Source organism: Myxine glutinosa, chromosome 6, assembly GCF_964187855.1.
Source record: "Myxine glutinosa chromosome 6, kmMyxGlut1.1, whole genome shotgun sequence".
Classification (NCBI taxonomy): Eukaryota; Metazoa; Chordata; class Myxini; order Myxiniformes; family Myxinidae; genus Myxine; species Myxine glutinosa.
Window position 1 is genome coordinate 144,592,737 of NC_136266.1, and position 14,646 is coordinate 144,607,382.

The following is a 14,646-nucleotide window of genomic DNA, read 5'->3' on the forward strand; positions in this document are numbered from 1 at the left end:
TGTAGAAGGAAGTAGAGGACGGGGAAGACCGAGAAAGACTTGGCTAAAGATGGTGGAAGAAGAAATGCGGGCAAGGGGGTTAACAAGGAGAGATGCAGAAAATAGGGCAAAATGGAGAAGATTGTCATGGGGCTAACCTAACCCCCGCTCTAGCAGGGAAAATGGCCTTAAAATGCATGTTGTTGTTGTTTGTTGGTTACAAATCACCCAGCCTCCAGCTGACCTGCCTGAAGTAAAAAGGTGCCTCAATCTGATCAGGATTGATCAATTTCTGAGCACAGTCTCAGATGGAACATTGAGGTTGAAACTACAGGAGTACAATGCTACTTCTCTGATCAGATTGGCGAGGACAGCTGACGAGCTCCGACTCCATCAGCGGTCAAACGACACATATGTGGGTGGTGAACCCCTCCCCTCCCCACCACCCCCAAAGTCCATCCCTGAGGCGACCGGGAATCACCACTCAAATCCCACGTAGGAACACGGACAACATCAATTGCTATCATTGTGGACAGTTTGGACATGGGGCTGCAGAGTGCCCTACCCCTCCTCCTCCTCAGCCTCCATCTCATACGCCTACTCAGGTATCTCAACCGTCAGAAACCAGGCATGAAGGAGAGCCTCCCAAATGCAACTTCATTGCACTCCATCGAGGGACCATGCCAATGATGGACGTCATTATGAATGGCCAGAATGTTACCACGGAAGCTGGTTGACAGCGGGTCAAGTGTGTCCCTGATACCAGATGAACTGTGTTCGAAGCTATCCATCTCCCCTACAGTTTCCAAAAGGGAGGAGGCTTTAGTGATGGCAGATGGTACAAAACTGAACCCAAAGGAAACCATTGTGGTGGATGTTGGAGCTGGTGGCAAAGACACGGCAATTACCTTTCATGTTGTGCAACACTTGCCAGCGCCCATTCTTCTGGGCATGGATTTTGCTCGGGAAGTTCAACTGATCTTGGACTTTCGTGAGGGTTGTTTCAGTATGGGTGGCAGGTATGGTCAGTCTGTGAAGTTTTCCCTGCGTGGAATCCAGGCCCCGGGACAGCCAGAACCAGACTATGATGTTGAGGTAGAGGAACTTCCCACTAGATCGAGCCTTATTCAGGGTAAGATTACCCTGACCCCAGATGAACAGCAAGAACTAAATGAGATCATCATTGAGTTTCCTGAAGTTTTCACCAAAGATCCTGGCCACACTGATGTTGCCCAACATCACATTGATGTGTGAGATGCTGTCCCTTTTTTTTGCATCCATACCGCATGGGACCAGAATGCAGAGAAGCACTTCAGGACAAACTAAATCGGCTCTTGAAAAGCGGAAATATTGAGCCGTCGACATCGCCATGGTCCTCGCCTATTGTTATGGTACCAAAAAAGAATGGAAGGTACCGGATGTGTGTTGACTATAGGAAGTTGAATGCTGTGACAAAAGTAGATGCTTTTCCCATGCCGACTGTTGATGCTATACTAGGATCCCTACTATACATGGAGCTAAGATATTTTCCTCCCTTGACCTACATAGTGGCTATTGGCAGATGGGTGTTGCTCCTGAGGATGTTGAGAAGACTGCCTTCATCTGTGAGCAAGGCCTCTTCCATTTCAGGGTCCTTCCCTTTGGAGTTGTAAATGGTCCAGCAAGTTTCCAAAGGTTGATGATTCAGGTGCTTGGAGATTTGGTTGGCCACACTTGTTATGTCTGTCTTGATGACTTGGTGTGTTATTCTTCCAGTGTACAGCAGCATTTTCCTGACTTGCGGGAAGTTCTGCGCAGGCTTCACGTCGCTGGCTTGACTGTCAATCAGGAGAAATGTTAGTTTGGTAGTCAAGAAATGAGGTACCTGGGACATATTGTGACGTCAAACGGACTGAGACCAGATCCAGAAAAGGTTTCAGCCATTTACAGTTATCCAGCACCTACAAAAATAAAGGAACTGGAACGTTTCCTGGGCATGATATCATGGTACCAGAAGTTTGTACCCCAATTCGTTGATCATGCAGAGCCCCTGTACAAACTCAAGAAGGGTATGCGATAGAATTGGATTGAAGACTGTCGGTCAGCTTTTGTGATGTTTAAGGAGGGGCTGATGACCGAGCCAATCCTTGGTTGTCCAAATGACAGACAAATTTACTGTACATACAGATTCGATACTTGCTGTAATGTACGAAAGGGCATGCGCAGCTGTAAGGATGAAGGACGGGAACAGTGGTGAGTTTGAGGTGAAGGTGGGAGTGCATCAGGGGTTGGTAGTAAAAGTCCACTACTATTTGTAGCTGTGATGGAGGTGCTGGCTCGGAATGTAAAGGAGGGTTTACCGTGGGAGTTGTATGCAGATGATCTGGTGTTTATTGCGGAAAGTATGGATGGACTGAAGGAGAAGATGAACAAGTGGAAGTAATGTATGGAGGCAAAAGGTCTGAAGGTGAATATCGGAAAGACGAAGGTGATGGCAAGTGGTAAAGCATGTGGTGAGGTGGAAAGAACTGGGAAGTGGCCGTGTGCTGTGTGCAGGAAGGGTGTCGGAGTAAACTCTATTCAATGAACAATGTGCGCTGAGTGGGTTCATCAAAAATGTAGTGGTCTGAGAGGGTCATTAACCAGTGTGGCAGCTACATTCAAGTGTAAGGTGTGCACAGAGGGAGCTGCAGATGGAGGAAATGTTGAGTTGGATCTTGGAGACAGCGTGAAGCTGGAAGGTGTGAAAACATTTTGCTACCTAGGAGACATGCTGAATGGAGAAGGTAGATCAGACTCGGCAACGGTTGCTAGAGTGAGATGTGCTTGGGAGAAGCTTTGGGAACTGAGTGGCGTGCTGACAAGGAGGGGGGGAGGGGGGAGGTGTCGTTGAAGCTGAAGGGAAAGGTGTATGCTGCATGTGTGAGAAGTGTTATGATTTATGGGAGGGAGATATGGGTAATGAACGTAGAGCAGCAACGAAGGCTGGAAAGGGTGGAAATGCGAATGGTTCGGTGGATGTGTGGAGTATCGTTGAGAGAGAGGAAGACAAATGATGAATTGCGAAAAATGATGGGAATAGAGCCTGTGATTGATGCTGTGAAGAGAAACAGGTTGAGATGGTTTGGTCATGTGTTGAGGAAGGATGAAAGTGACTGGTTGAGAAGAGTGATGGAAATGAATGTAGAAGGAAGTAGAGGATGGGGAAGACAGAGAGAGACTTGGCTGAAGGTGATGGAAGAAGAAATGTGGGCAGGGGGTTAACAAGGGCAGATGCAGAAAATAGGGCAAAATGGAGAAGATTGTCATGGGGACCGCAAGACTAACCCCCGCTCTAGCAGGGAGAATGGCCTTAATATGCCTGTTGTGCTGTTGTATACAGATGCCAGCAACATAGGACTTGGCGCAGTGTTGATGCAAAACCAGGGATCCAGTTCCAGGACGATTGCATGTGCAAGTCGAACTCTCACCAGGGCAGAGAGGAATTACAGCACGACTGAGAAAGGATGCTTTACAGTTGTTTCAGCTCTAGAGAAGTGGAGGCCATATCTGGAAGGTAAACAGTGCCGAGTGGTAAAAGATCATCAAGCTCTGTGCTGGCTGTTCCGGAAGTCGAAGGCGCAGTCTGGAAGACGAATCCCATCAAGGACGAATCGATTAGATTTTGGTGAAGATCTGGATCCGGAATCAGGATTTTAAAAGTGATTCTTCACCATTGAGTGATGGGCCCACAAACGATATATAGCACGATATCTTAAAAATTATGAACGGATTCGGATGAAACTTGGTGGACAGGTTTGGTGTGTGACAAGGACTAATCGATTCGATTTTGGTGAAGATCTGAATGTGGATTTGGATAGGAGAATTATTTAATTACCTCCATCACCAAAGGTGGGTGGAGGTTATGTTTTCGCCCCTGTCTATCCATTTCTCTGTGTCTGTCCGTTTGTAAGCAAAATATCTCAAAAAGTTGTGGACCGATTCGGACGAAATTTGGCAGAGATGTAGCGTATGTGACGCCGACGAAATGATTAGATTTTGGTCAAGATCAGGATTTGGATCCTGCTACGAGAATTTTTTAAGCGATTCTTCACCATTGGAAGATGGGTCAAAAACGATACATAGCAGGATATCTCAATTAGTTGTGGACAGATGATTTTGATTAAATGTGATTCTGTATTGTGATTTTCTGGTCCACTCGAGGATACAAAACATAAACTGTTCACCTGGCAGAGGTATGCTCTATAGTCTAAACATCCGTCAAGCAGCCAGTTGACAAACTTTTGAAACATTGCTCAAAACACAAACGCTAGATTAAAATTCCATGTTAATGTTCTAGTTTGCCTATTTGAAATAAATGTTGGTTCATGTGAATATTGATCATTTTTAATTAATTTTATTTGTCAAGCTTGTCGAAGATATAAAGTTATCATGCTCTATAAAACTTAGTCTTATTATTGTCCTGTCCGTAGCCGTTGAACACCAGCCTTGGACGAATAGCGAACCAGCTTTAACTCTGAGGCATTCCCCGAAGTTGACGGTTATTTTTAGTGCGCGCCGGAATGAAGTAATTCGAGATGTTTAATTAAACGAAACACACGGGTTTAATCCGGAACGCACACAAACAGACACAACAAGGAAATTCAACATGATGTTTTAATAAAAATAAATCAGACGAAAATGTCAAATTAAATGTTGAGGTAAAAACTAATTCCTATGTGAGGTACCTCCACATACTGACTCAAATACAGACAAGGGGAAAGACAAAATAAAATAAATGTTCCCTTTTTATAGTGCAGTCACTTTGCTCTGGCCTTACGAGTTCCTCTGCAAGGTTTGCAGCTGTGGACGAGGCCCAGAGCTCGATGTCCCTCCGGCAGGAACCTGGGACAAGATGGCGGCCACACAGCGCCTGAAGTAGCCACCGGCGTGAGGCAAGCAAACAGGACGGCCTCCTTCGCATTGCTCGTGGCCTCCTCTGCCTCTGAAGAGCACCACAGCCAAAACAACACCTCACAATGCTGCCCACACAGCCAAGAGCTCTCCACTCTCTTAAAAAGTGTGCCTCAAACTTCAAGCTGCAGGACCACACAATGGCGCCGCCTTCCTCCTCCGAAAACCCACACTGAGAGCGAGATGCACTTTTCTTCCTCTCCCTCCTCTCGAAGCTTTTTGCTCTGACGTCCCCCTGACCAATCGCAAAGTGCTTTCAAATCACCCTACATTCCTCTCGACCAATCACGAACTTTGGGGTATGGCTTACCAGCTTTGCTTGGCATGAGTGTTCTTTAAGGCGTGGCTTACTTGCAGGTGGCAATGTTTGGGAGCCTGTTTGCATGCAGTGGATGGTTATTATTGCTACCCTGCACTCGCGAAGCGACAAGCGGGGTTAAGCATTCAGTTACGTACGTGTGCCGTACATGTCTGCATTTTAAAAATTCATTTTCTCGGCAACCGTTGGTCCGATTGACATGAAATTTTCAACATCGGAGCGCCTCCTCCTGTAGAATATTTTAATGATTATTATGACATCATAGGTCACATGGTACAGGCGCCATCTTGGAAAAACCTCACATCTCTATATCTCTGAAACCACTTCATGGAAAAAATTGAGACCTGGCTCATTGTCAAGTACTCCCCATGGGGAATAAGATAAGTTAATGATGTCATCGGTGCCTTCGTTATGACATCATCATTCTACAAGTACAACACTTATCCGATCATTATTTTAAAAAATTGCAACTGTTGGTCTGATGGACACAAAATTTTCAACATATGAGTGACGCCTCCTTTAGAATATTTTAATGATAATTATGACGCCAGAATAATCATGTGGTACAGGCGCCATCTTGGAAAAACCAAAAAATGTTGTACCTCTATATCTCCAAAACCGCTGCATGGAAAAAATTGAAACATGGCTCATTGTAAAGAACTCCATATGGGGAATAGGTGTTGTTAACGATGACGTCATTGGTGCCATCATTATGACGTCATAAATCGACAGGGACAACACTTGGTCTGATCAGTTTGAAATGTATTGAGCGTGATCTATGCAACAATTATATTGGAGAATATAAATTTATGATGTCATTGGTCACGTGGTCTGGCAGCCATATTGGATGAAAAAAAATGTTCAAAAACAGAAGAGCTGGCTCACAACAAGTTGACTGCGCAGGGTAGGTATTCTATGAATACCATCTAGTTTAATGGAGGCTTTGCATGGCTGGCCTGGTTGAAGTTGCAAAAATGTAGGGACAAGATCACAGAGGGAATATCATGTACTGGGGAGAACTAACCTTAATCCTTAACTCGTCAACACAGCTTCACCTCTCGTGTGAAGACACATAAACAATCTTAAGCGCCAGTTTCCCGACTTAAATACATCGAGATGTCTCCTACACATCCACGGTCCGTGCTATACCTATACAATCCTATCTTTACTATGGGATTCCTCTATCTACCCCCACAAACGGAACATTATTATTATTAACAGGAAAAGAGAGAGGCAGAAAGATAGAGATGAGCAAATTAATATATACAAGGATTGGGTGGGTGAACGTCGAAAGATTGCGCAGGGATGTCTCATCTCATGGGATGGGACGACAGTGGTTAGGGATAACTTGAGATGGTGTATTGCCTGTTCAAAACGCAGGAAGATTAGGATTGGAGTACCACTTATCCGTTGCCCTTTCCCACTTGGATAGGCCCATCCAACGCTTGAGCGTCGTCATTATGGAGAGCATCTCGTTGCTTTACACAGCTATTTTGAATGCCATCCATGCCAGGGCTTTTTTATCTCGGCATTTCTGGGACGTGTTTTCTCATTTTATGTTTGTAATTTATCATTCGAGGGAATAATACCCTCACGATGTTGCTTCTTCTTTTCCATGTTTTAGATCCATTCCTCCTTGTTCTTTTTTTTTTTTTTTTTCATTTTCTCTTTCCAGAATAAGTGTTATTCCAAAAAATTTCCAGTTCATCTTTTTCTGGGGTGGGGTTTTGTCACATTGTTTCGTTTCCTTAGTTTTCAAGAGAATCCTTTCAGTAAAATTTGAAACGGCTGGTCTTTTATATTATTTACTTTTTTTGAATTTTTTTGTGCTCTCTTGTATGGGTCCTCATATGCTTTTTCAAATGGCTGTTTTGAGAGAAACTTTTATCACAAATAGAGCATTTGTAAGGACGCTCTCCTGTATGAACCCTCATGTGTATTTTCAAACAGTCCTTTCGAGGGAAACTCTTATTACAAATTGAGCATTTATAAGGACGCTCTCTTGTATGGACCCTCGCATGCTTATTCAAATCGTTTGTTTGAGGGAAGCTCTTATTACATATGCAGCATTTGTGAGGACGCTCTCCTGTATGGATCATCATATGTATTTCTAAACAGCGCTTTCGAGGGAAACTCTTATTACATATGGAGCATTTGTAAGGACGTTCTCCTGTATGGATCCTCATATGCTGATTCAAATCAAACTTTTGAAAGAAACTCTTATTACATCTGGAGCATTTGTAAGGACGCTCTCCTGTATGGATCCTCATATGTATTTTCAAACAGCTCTTTCGAGGGAAACTCTTATTACATCTGGAGCATTTGTAAGGACGCTCTCCTGTATGGATCCGCATATGCATGTTCAATGTGCCTTTTTCAGAGAAATCCTTATCACAGACAGAGCACTTGTGTGGGCGCTCTCCAGTGTGGATCCTCATGTGTATTTTGACGTTACTCGAAGAAGTAAAATCTACATTGCAAATATTACACTTGTAACGCATTTGGGTTTCGAGAATTGTTTTGCGTTTGTTCGATCTCGTATTAATCTTTGTGTTGCAAGGACCAGACATGCACTTGGATGTTAAGCGTCGTGGGACTTGTTCTCGGGATTGCTTCTTCAAACAAGACATCCTGGCTGCTGCCCTGCACCTGGACCTTATTTGTCCAATTGAACTTCTTGATTGTTCTACAAAACAAAACAAATAAGTCATTTCCCATTTTTATCAAACTCAAAATGCAAAATATTTAAAGATTTCGAAAATTTTATATACTTTGAATTGAAAAGATTAAATATTCATTTTATAGGTTTCTGCTCACCAGTTGCAGAACGGGTAGGACTGGCATTTCTCAAATGAACATGTGAATCTTCATTTCTAGATGTATGTATTGAAGCTTCTGAGACAGATGAATTATTGTGCTGTCTGGATTCCACATTTACAGGAGAGTCATCACCTGTATACAATTCAGTGTCAGTCTTTTGCAGGAGATGGAGTTTAAAACCTGCCAAATATAAACGAGGTTAATAGGTTGTATGCAATTGATGTCACTTAGTCTGCAAGAGCGAGGCTCCATAATGCTGCCACCATTACTGGAGAACAACCGAGGTGTTTACAACAAAAAGTCTGGATGAGCTGGTGTGTGTGTAACAACCATTTCAGCAAAGGTAAGTATTTCCCCATGTATTACATTCAGTATGACAGTAAACTATCGTGTATAATTATAATCTGCACCGTTATTTTGTGAATTTTCCAGTTGACTTCCGGATTTTTCCAAGTGTCGGTCGAATGTGCTGCAGCTACTGCCACCTGATTAATGCCAAGTTTTTCAAACAGGATTTGTCAGGTTTTTGTGACACACCTTTACCTCTGCCACCAAAGGTGGGCAGAGGTTATGTTTACACACCTGTAGGGCTGTCAACCGAGCCGAGACCGGGACGAAATCCCGGCGGTTTCGGCTTTCGAGACGGTCCCGAGATAAATTGATTGACGCAATTTCTCGGTAAAAAAATCCCGGTTAAAATTCCAACTTCTTGCAGATATTTTCCACAATAGAGGCATTTATTGAGCCTTGCTTTCATTACTCTGCTTCTGCACAAGCATCATTTTTCGCAAGTGCAGCTGAACTGACACAAACGATGATAGATAAAGTAAACTCACTGTTCCAGGATTTTCCCCTTGTCAACAAACAATGCACTGCAAACGAATCCGAATTCCGAATCCGGATCTTCACCAACATCTAATCATGTCGTCCTTGTCACACACGCTGCATCTCCACAAAATTTCGTCCGAATCCGTCCACAACTTTTTGAGATATTGTGTTCACAAACAAACGGACAAACAGACAGGAGTGAAAACATAACCTCCATCTACCTTTGGTGGCGGAGGTAACGACATCAGGATGAAGGTCACAATGAAAATCCGCCGCATCGCGGCTTCATTTAAACCGTTGAATCCTTCCGCTGTATCACTCCGCCTCGCCCCGTTTTACGCTGCGGTCACGTGTCCGTCCTTGGAGACGAGTTACGGAATGTGGTTGCTATGGTCTTTTGCACATTAATATCGAGGGACTCGCTCGAGGCTCCGTGATTGGAGGGACGATGTTTATTTAGATTAAAAACACGTTTATAACGGATTATTCAACACACAATGTATTAATACAAGTACAATACATTATGTAGTTTTATGAAATGAGTTTTTGATGAACGTTTATGTTTAATTGCAACGCTAAATCTATAAATTGTAAGAATCCCTCGGGGTTTGGTTTGACGGTTTGAATGTGAAAGTATTTTGGTTATCTTATCTCCACTTTAGGCCTGATAAGTTGATTACGTTTACTTTAGTCACAGAGTCAAAATAAGGAGGGGGGGGGGGGGGTGATCACTACACCGCCTGCTTTATAATTTACTAGCAGAAGTACCCGGCATTGCCGGGCGGGGGAGGGGAGGGGAACGGGGGGGGGGGGGGGGGGGGGGAGCGAGCCCTTGGCGATCACAACTCACAAAATGATAATGAAACTCCAACCTGGACTCGAATATGCCTGGGCAGAAACATTTTCTCCCTCTCTCTGACATTCCGAGCAAGAAATTACACGACAATACAAACTGTAATGAGATAACCCGGTCCCATCGGTGGCCGATCATCTGCATGTAGGCGGTGTATTTTATTTCATCCCGGTAAATGGAAGCTAAGTCGGAATTTAAGTACTCAACATCAGAAATGAATTTTTTTCATTGTTGTTTATATATTGTAATGAAATTCCATTATTTTTGAAGCCTTATTATTTATTTATTTATTTTTTAATTTTTTTTTAAATTTTTTTTTTTTTTTTTACTTTGCCGGGAACCGAGCCGATCCGAGATCCCGTTATGGAAATTGAAAATTTATCGAGACGGTTCCGAGACGGGATTTTGAATCTAGCTAACAGCACTACACACCTGTCTGTCTGCCTTCGTCTGTTTGTGAACAGGTTATCTCAAAAGGTTATGGATGAATTTGGACGACATTTGGTGGGGAGCTTGATTATGTGACAGAGGAAAATACTTAATTTTGGTGGAGATTCAAATCCAGATCAGACAACTTTTTAAGTGATTTGTCAGCATTGAGTGATCGGCTAAAACCGATATACAGTCGTGGCCACAATTTTTGGCACCTTTGCACTTTTTTCAAATAACTCACAATTTTCTCTAAAAATAAATCGACATTGACAAAAGTATTTGGTCCCCACAATTCTTCATTTCACTGTTAATTTTACAGAACTTTTGTTTTTGATTCAGAACTTAATATATCCTTTGAAATCAGAAAATAAAAAGAAATGGCATTGACAAAATTATTGACACCCGAGACTTAATATTTGGTAGCACAGCCTTTGGACAAAATAACTGCAGTCAAGCGCTTCTTATAGCCATGAATTAGCTTCCTACACCTCTCTATTAGCAGTTTGGCCCACTCTTCTTTTCCAAACTGCCCCTGTTCTCCCAGATTTGAAGGGTGCCTTTTCCCAACTGCTGTTTTCAGATCTCCCCACAGGTGTTCAATAGGATTTAGATCTGGACTCATTGCTGGCCACTTCAGAACAGTCCAGAGTTTTTTCTTGAACCATTCCTGGGTGCTTTTTGAACTGTTTGGGGATCATTGTCCTGCTCTAAGACCCATGACCTTTGACGGACACCCAGCTTTCTGACACTGGGTTGAACATTGCACTCCAAAATGCCTTGGTAATCTCCCGATTTCATGATGCCATGCACACATTCAAGGCACCCATTGTCAGAGGCAGGACAGCAACCCCAAAACATCACTGAACCTCCTCCATGTTTAACTGTAGGGAAGGTGTTCTTTTCTTTGAAGGCTTCATTTTGTTTTCTGTAAACATAGAGATGATGTGCTTTAGCTAATTTGGAATTAGACCTAAAAGCTCTAATTTTGGACTCATCTGTCCACAGGACATTCTCCCAGAAGGATTTTGGCTTGTTCAGGTGTGTTTTGGCAAACTCCAGTCGGTCTTTCTCAGCATTAGGATCCTCCAGGGTCTCCCACCACAGAACCCCCTTTCATTGAGTTGGCAATGGATGGTGCAAGTTGAAACTGTCGCACCTTGTGTCTGAAGGTCAGTTTGAATTTGTTTGGTAGTTGATCGATGTGCTTTCTCCACCATTCGAACAATCCTTCACTGCAATCTTCAATCACGTGTGATGGACTACTCACTACCGGTGTTTTGCTGCAGCATGACAATGCTCGGCCTCATACTGCCCGCGCTACAGCTGCAACAATCAAGGACCTGCATTTTGAGTGTCCTCCTCATCCACCATACTCGCTAGACCTCCCCACTTTGGATGACCACATCTTTGCCCCACTTAAAGAGGGGCTTGGTGGAACCACTTTCCGATCTGACGAAGAGGTCCAAGAGGCAGTGCATGAATGGCTACACAAGCAGGCAAAATATTTTTTCCGAGAGGAATGCAGGCCTTAGTAAAGCGCTGGAAAAAATGCATTGAACGCAATTGAGATTATGTTGAAAAATAACACAGTTGTTACACACATGCAATAAACAAGTTGTGAAAAATATTTTAAGGTTACTTATTGACTGCCCCTTGTATATCAGCCATGTAATCTCCATAGACAAACATTGGCAATGGAATGGGCCAAACTGAAGAGCTCAGTGACTTTCAACGTGGCACCATCATAGGATGCCACCTTTCCAACAAGTCAGTTCGTCAAATTTCTGCCCTGCTGCGGCTTCCCCAGTCAACTGTAAGTGCTATTATTGTGAAGTGGAAACGTCTAGGAGCAACAACAGGTCAGTCACGAACTGGTATGCCAAACGAGCTCACCGAACGGGACAGCCGAGTGCTGAAGCGCGTAGTGCATAAAAAGCGTCTGTCCTTGGTTGCAACACTCACTACCGAGTTCCAAACTTCCTCTGGAAGCAACAACAGCACAATAACTGTTCGTCGGGAGCTTCATGAAATGGGTTACCATGGCCAAGCAGCCGCACACAAGCCTAAGATCACCATGCTCAATGCCAGGCGTCGGCTGGAGTGGTGTAAAGCTTGTGGCCATGAGACGCTGGAGCAGTGGAAACGCGTTCTCTGGCGTGATGAATCACGCTTCACCATCTGGCAGTCCGATGAATTAATCTGGGTTTGGCAGATGCCAGTAGAACGCGACCCACACAAATGCATAGTGCCAACTGTAAAGTTTGGTGGAGGAGGAATAATGGTCTGGGGCTGTTTTCCATGGTTCGTGCTAGGCCCCTTAGTTCCAGTGAAGGGAAATCTTAACGCTACAGCATACAATGACATTCTACATGATTGTGTGCTTCCAAATTTGTGGCAACAGTTTGGGGAAGGCCATTTCCTGTTTCAGCATGACAGTGCCCCCGTGCTCAAAGTGAGGTCCATACAGAAATGGTTTGTCGAGATCGGTGTGGACGAACTTGATTGGCCTGCACTAAGCCCTGACCTCAACCCCATCGAACACCTTTGGGATGAATTGTAATGCGGACTGCGAGCCAGGCCTAATCGCCCGACATCAGTACCCGACCTCACGAATGCTCTTGTGGCTGAATGGAAGCAAATCCCCACAGCAATGTTCTAACATCGAGTGGAAAGCCTTCCCAGAAGAGTGGAGGCTGTTATAGCAGCAAAGGGAGGGACCAACTCCATATTAATACCCATGATTTTGGAATGGGATGTTCGATGTTTGGGTGTCCACATACTTTTGGTCATGTAGTGTATTTACAGACTTGGCATTTAATATGGAATATTTTTTTTCACTTGACAGGTTTACTTTCTTAACTCAGTATATCAATCTGGTGAGTTTCTTTTACACTTTGGTGATTTATTTGTTAAAAGAACCATGTCACTGATTGTCTGTCGCAGCAAGAAGTCAACAACAGGATTATATCACAGGTGGCGTGGCAAAATGTGCGGGCAGGTGCATTTGATGATTGGCTTCACAGTCGGGTATACAAGGGTTGTTGCGTTCTGTATTGGTGGAAAACAACTGCTGCACGTCTCCAAAAGTTATTGCCGCTTCCTCTGGAGATGGTCCGTCAACTCGACAATGCTGTTTGTCATGGAGTGGTGGCTTTACGAAATTACAGCATGAAACAGCGTGCTATTTCTCGGCAGTATGGCATCACTAAAGGTCAGGTGTTAAAGATCCTGAAAACGAAATGCTCAGAGGGGTGTCCCTACTCCAATACCGAGGCCAGGACGTCCCCGCAGAACCACAAGGAGGGATGATTGCCAGCTGCAGCGGTTAGTCCGCAATGGCCGTACCAAGTCAGCTAATCGGCTTAGGGCTGAGTGGCAGCAACTGACAAATGTGCCTGTATCCAGAAGGTTAGTCAACCAACGACTGGTTCAAGCAGGCTATCGTGCCAGGTGTCCCCTGAGAAAGCCACGCCTGACCAGACAACACCGCCAGCGCCGATTGCAGTGGGCCAGAGAGCACCGTCAATGGCAGCCAGGACACTGGAATCACGTGATCTTCAGTGACGAGTCTAGATTTCTGGTCTATTGTCAAGATGGACGTGTCCGAGTGCGCAGACAAGTGCATGAAGCCTACAACAAAGATTGTATAGTGCCAAGAGTCCAAGCTGGAGGTGGTGGGGTGACCGTTTGGGCTGCTTTTCATGCAGGGGGCAAAACTGACCTGGTTGTTCTGAATGGAAACCTGAACCAGTTCAAGTACAGGGCCATTCTGGAAGAAACATTGCTTCCATTTGCTCGTGCAGCCTTTCGAGGAAACTTTGTCTTCCAAGATGACAATGCACGGCCTCATCGTGCTCGCATGATCCAACACTTTCTTGCTGACCGTGGTGTAGAGCATATGGAGTGGCCTGCCATGTCCCCGGATATGAATATGATAGAGAACTTGTGGGCAGAATTAACGCGTCAAATCGACCACTTGGACCAGCAGCCGACCTCTGTGCGTGAATTGCAGCAGGCTATTGTCACTGCATGGCAAGCGATTCCTGTCCAAACCATGGCAAATCTCGTGAACAGCATGCCTCAACGTGTACGTGCTCTCCTGAATGCTCGTGGGGTTTACACGAAGTACTGAACTGTAATTTTACTGTCCGTAATCCCAGTCTTAATTTCACTTTTGTTAAAAAATTTTTTGGCTAATGTGCAAAATAAAGAGATACTTCTGGAAAACGTACAGAAGTTTAACACAGTACTGTCCATGAATTGAGTTCGATATCAGTTTACATCACTTTCAAGGATCAATTTATTTGTTTCGAAATGTCAAATGTGGTTTTTGTTTCTTTTAAAGGTCACATGAACAAAATCTAGAATAATTTCAACATAATTCCAATGAACTTTTGGTTCTAAGACATCTTGAAAAGTAAGTTCACCCCCACAAAAAAAATATTCCATATTAAATGCCAAGTCTGTGTATATATCTATATAT

The 14,646-nt window shown here is 44.0% G+C and overlaps 1 protein-coding gene across 1 annotated transcript in view; it reads right to left on the reverse strand.

The window, feature by feature from the left end:
* Positions 1-4,600: 4,600 nt before the first annotated feature.
* The window catches only part of LOC137430399 (uncharacterized), a 66,690-nt gene continuing 56,644 nt past the window's right edge, over positions 4,601-14,646 (reverse strand). Inside the window, exons 3-4 of the mRNA XM_068121244.2 lie at positions 8,048-8,182; positions 4,601-7,916 (exon numbers count right to left, since the gene is read on the reverse strand). Coding sequence (XP_067977345.2) covers positions 7,036-7,916; positions 8,048-8,182 — 1,016 coding nt within the window. The 3' untranslated portion in view covers positions 4,601-7,035. The remainder of the gene's footprint in view (positions 7,917-8,047; positions 8,183-14,646) is intronic.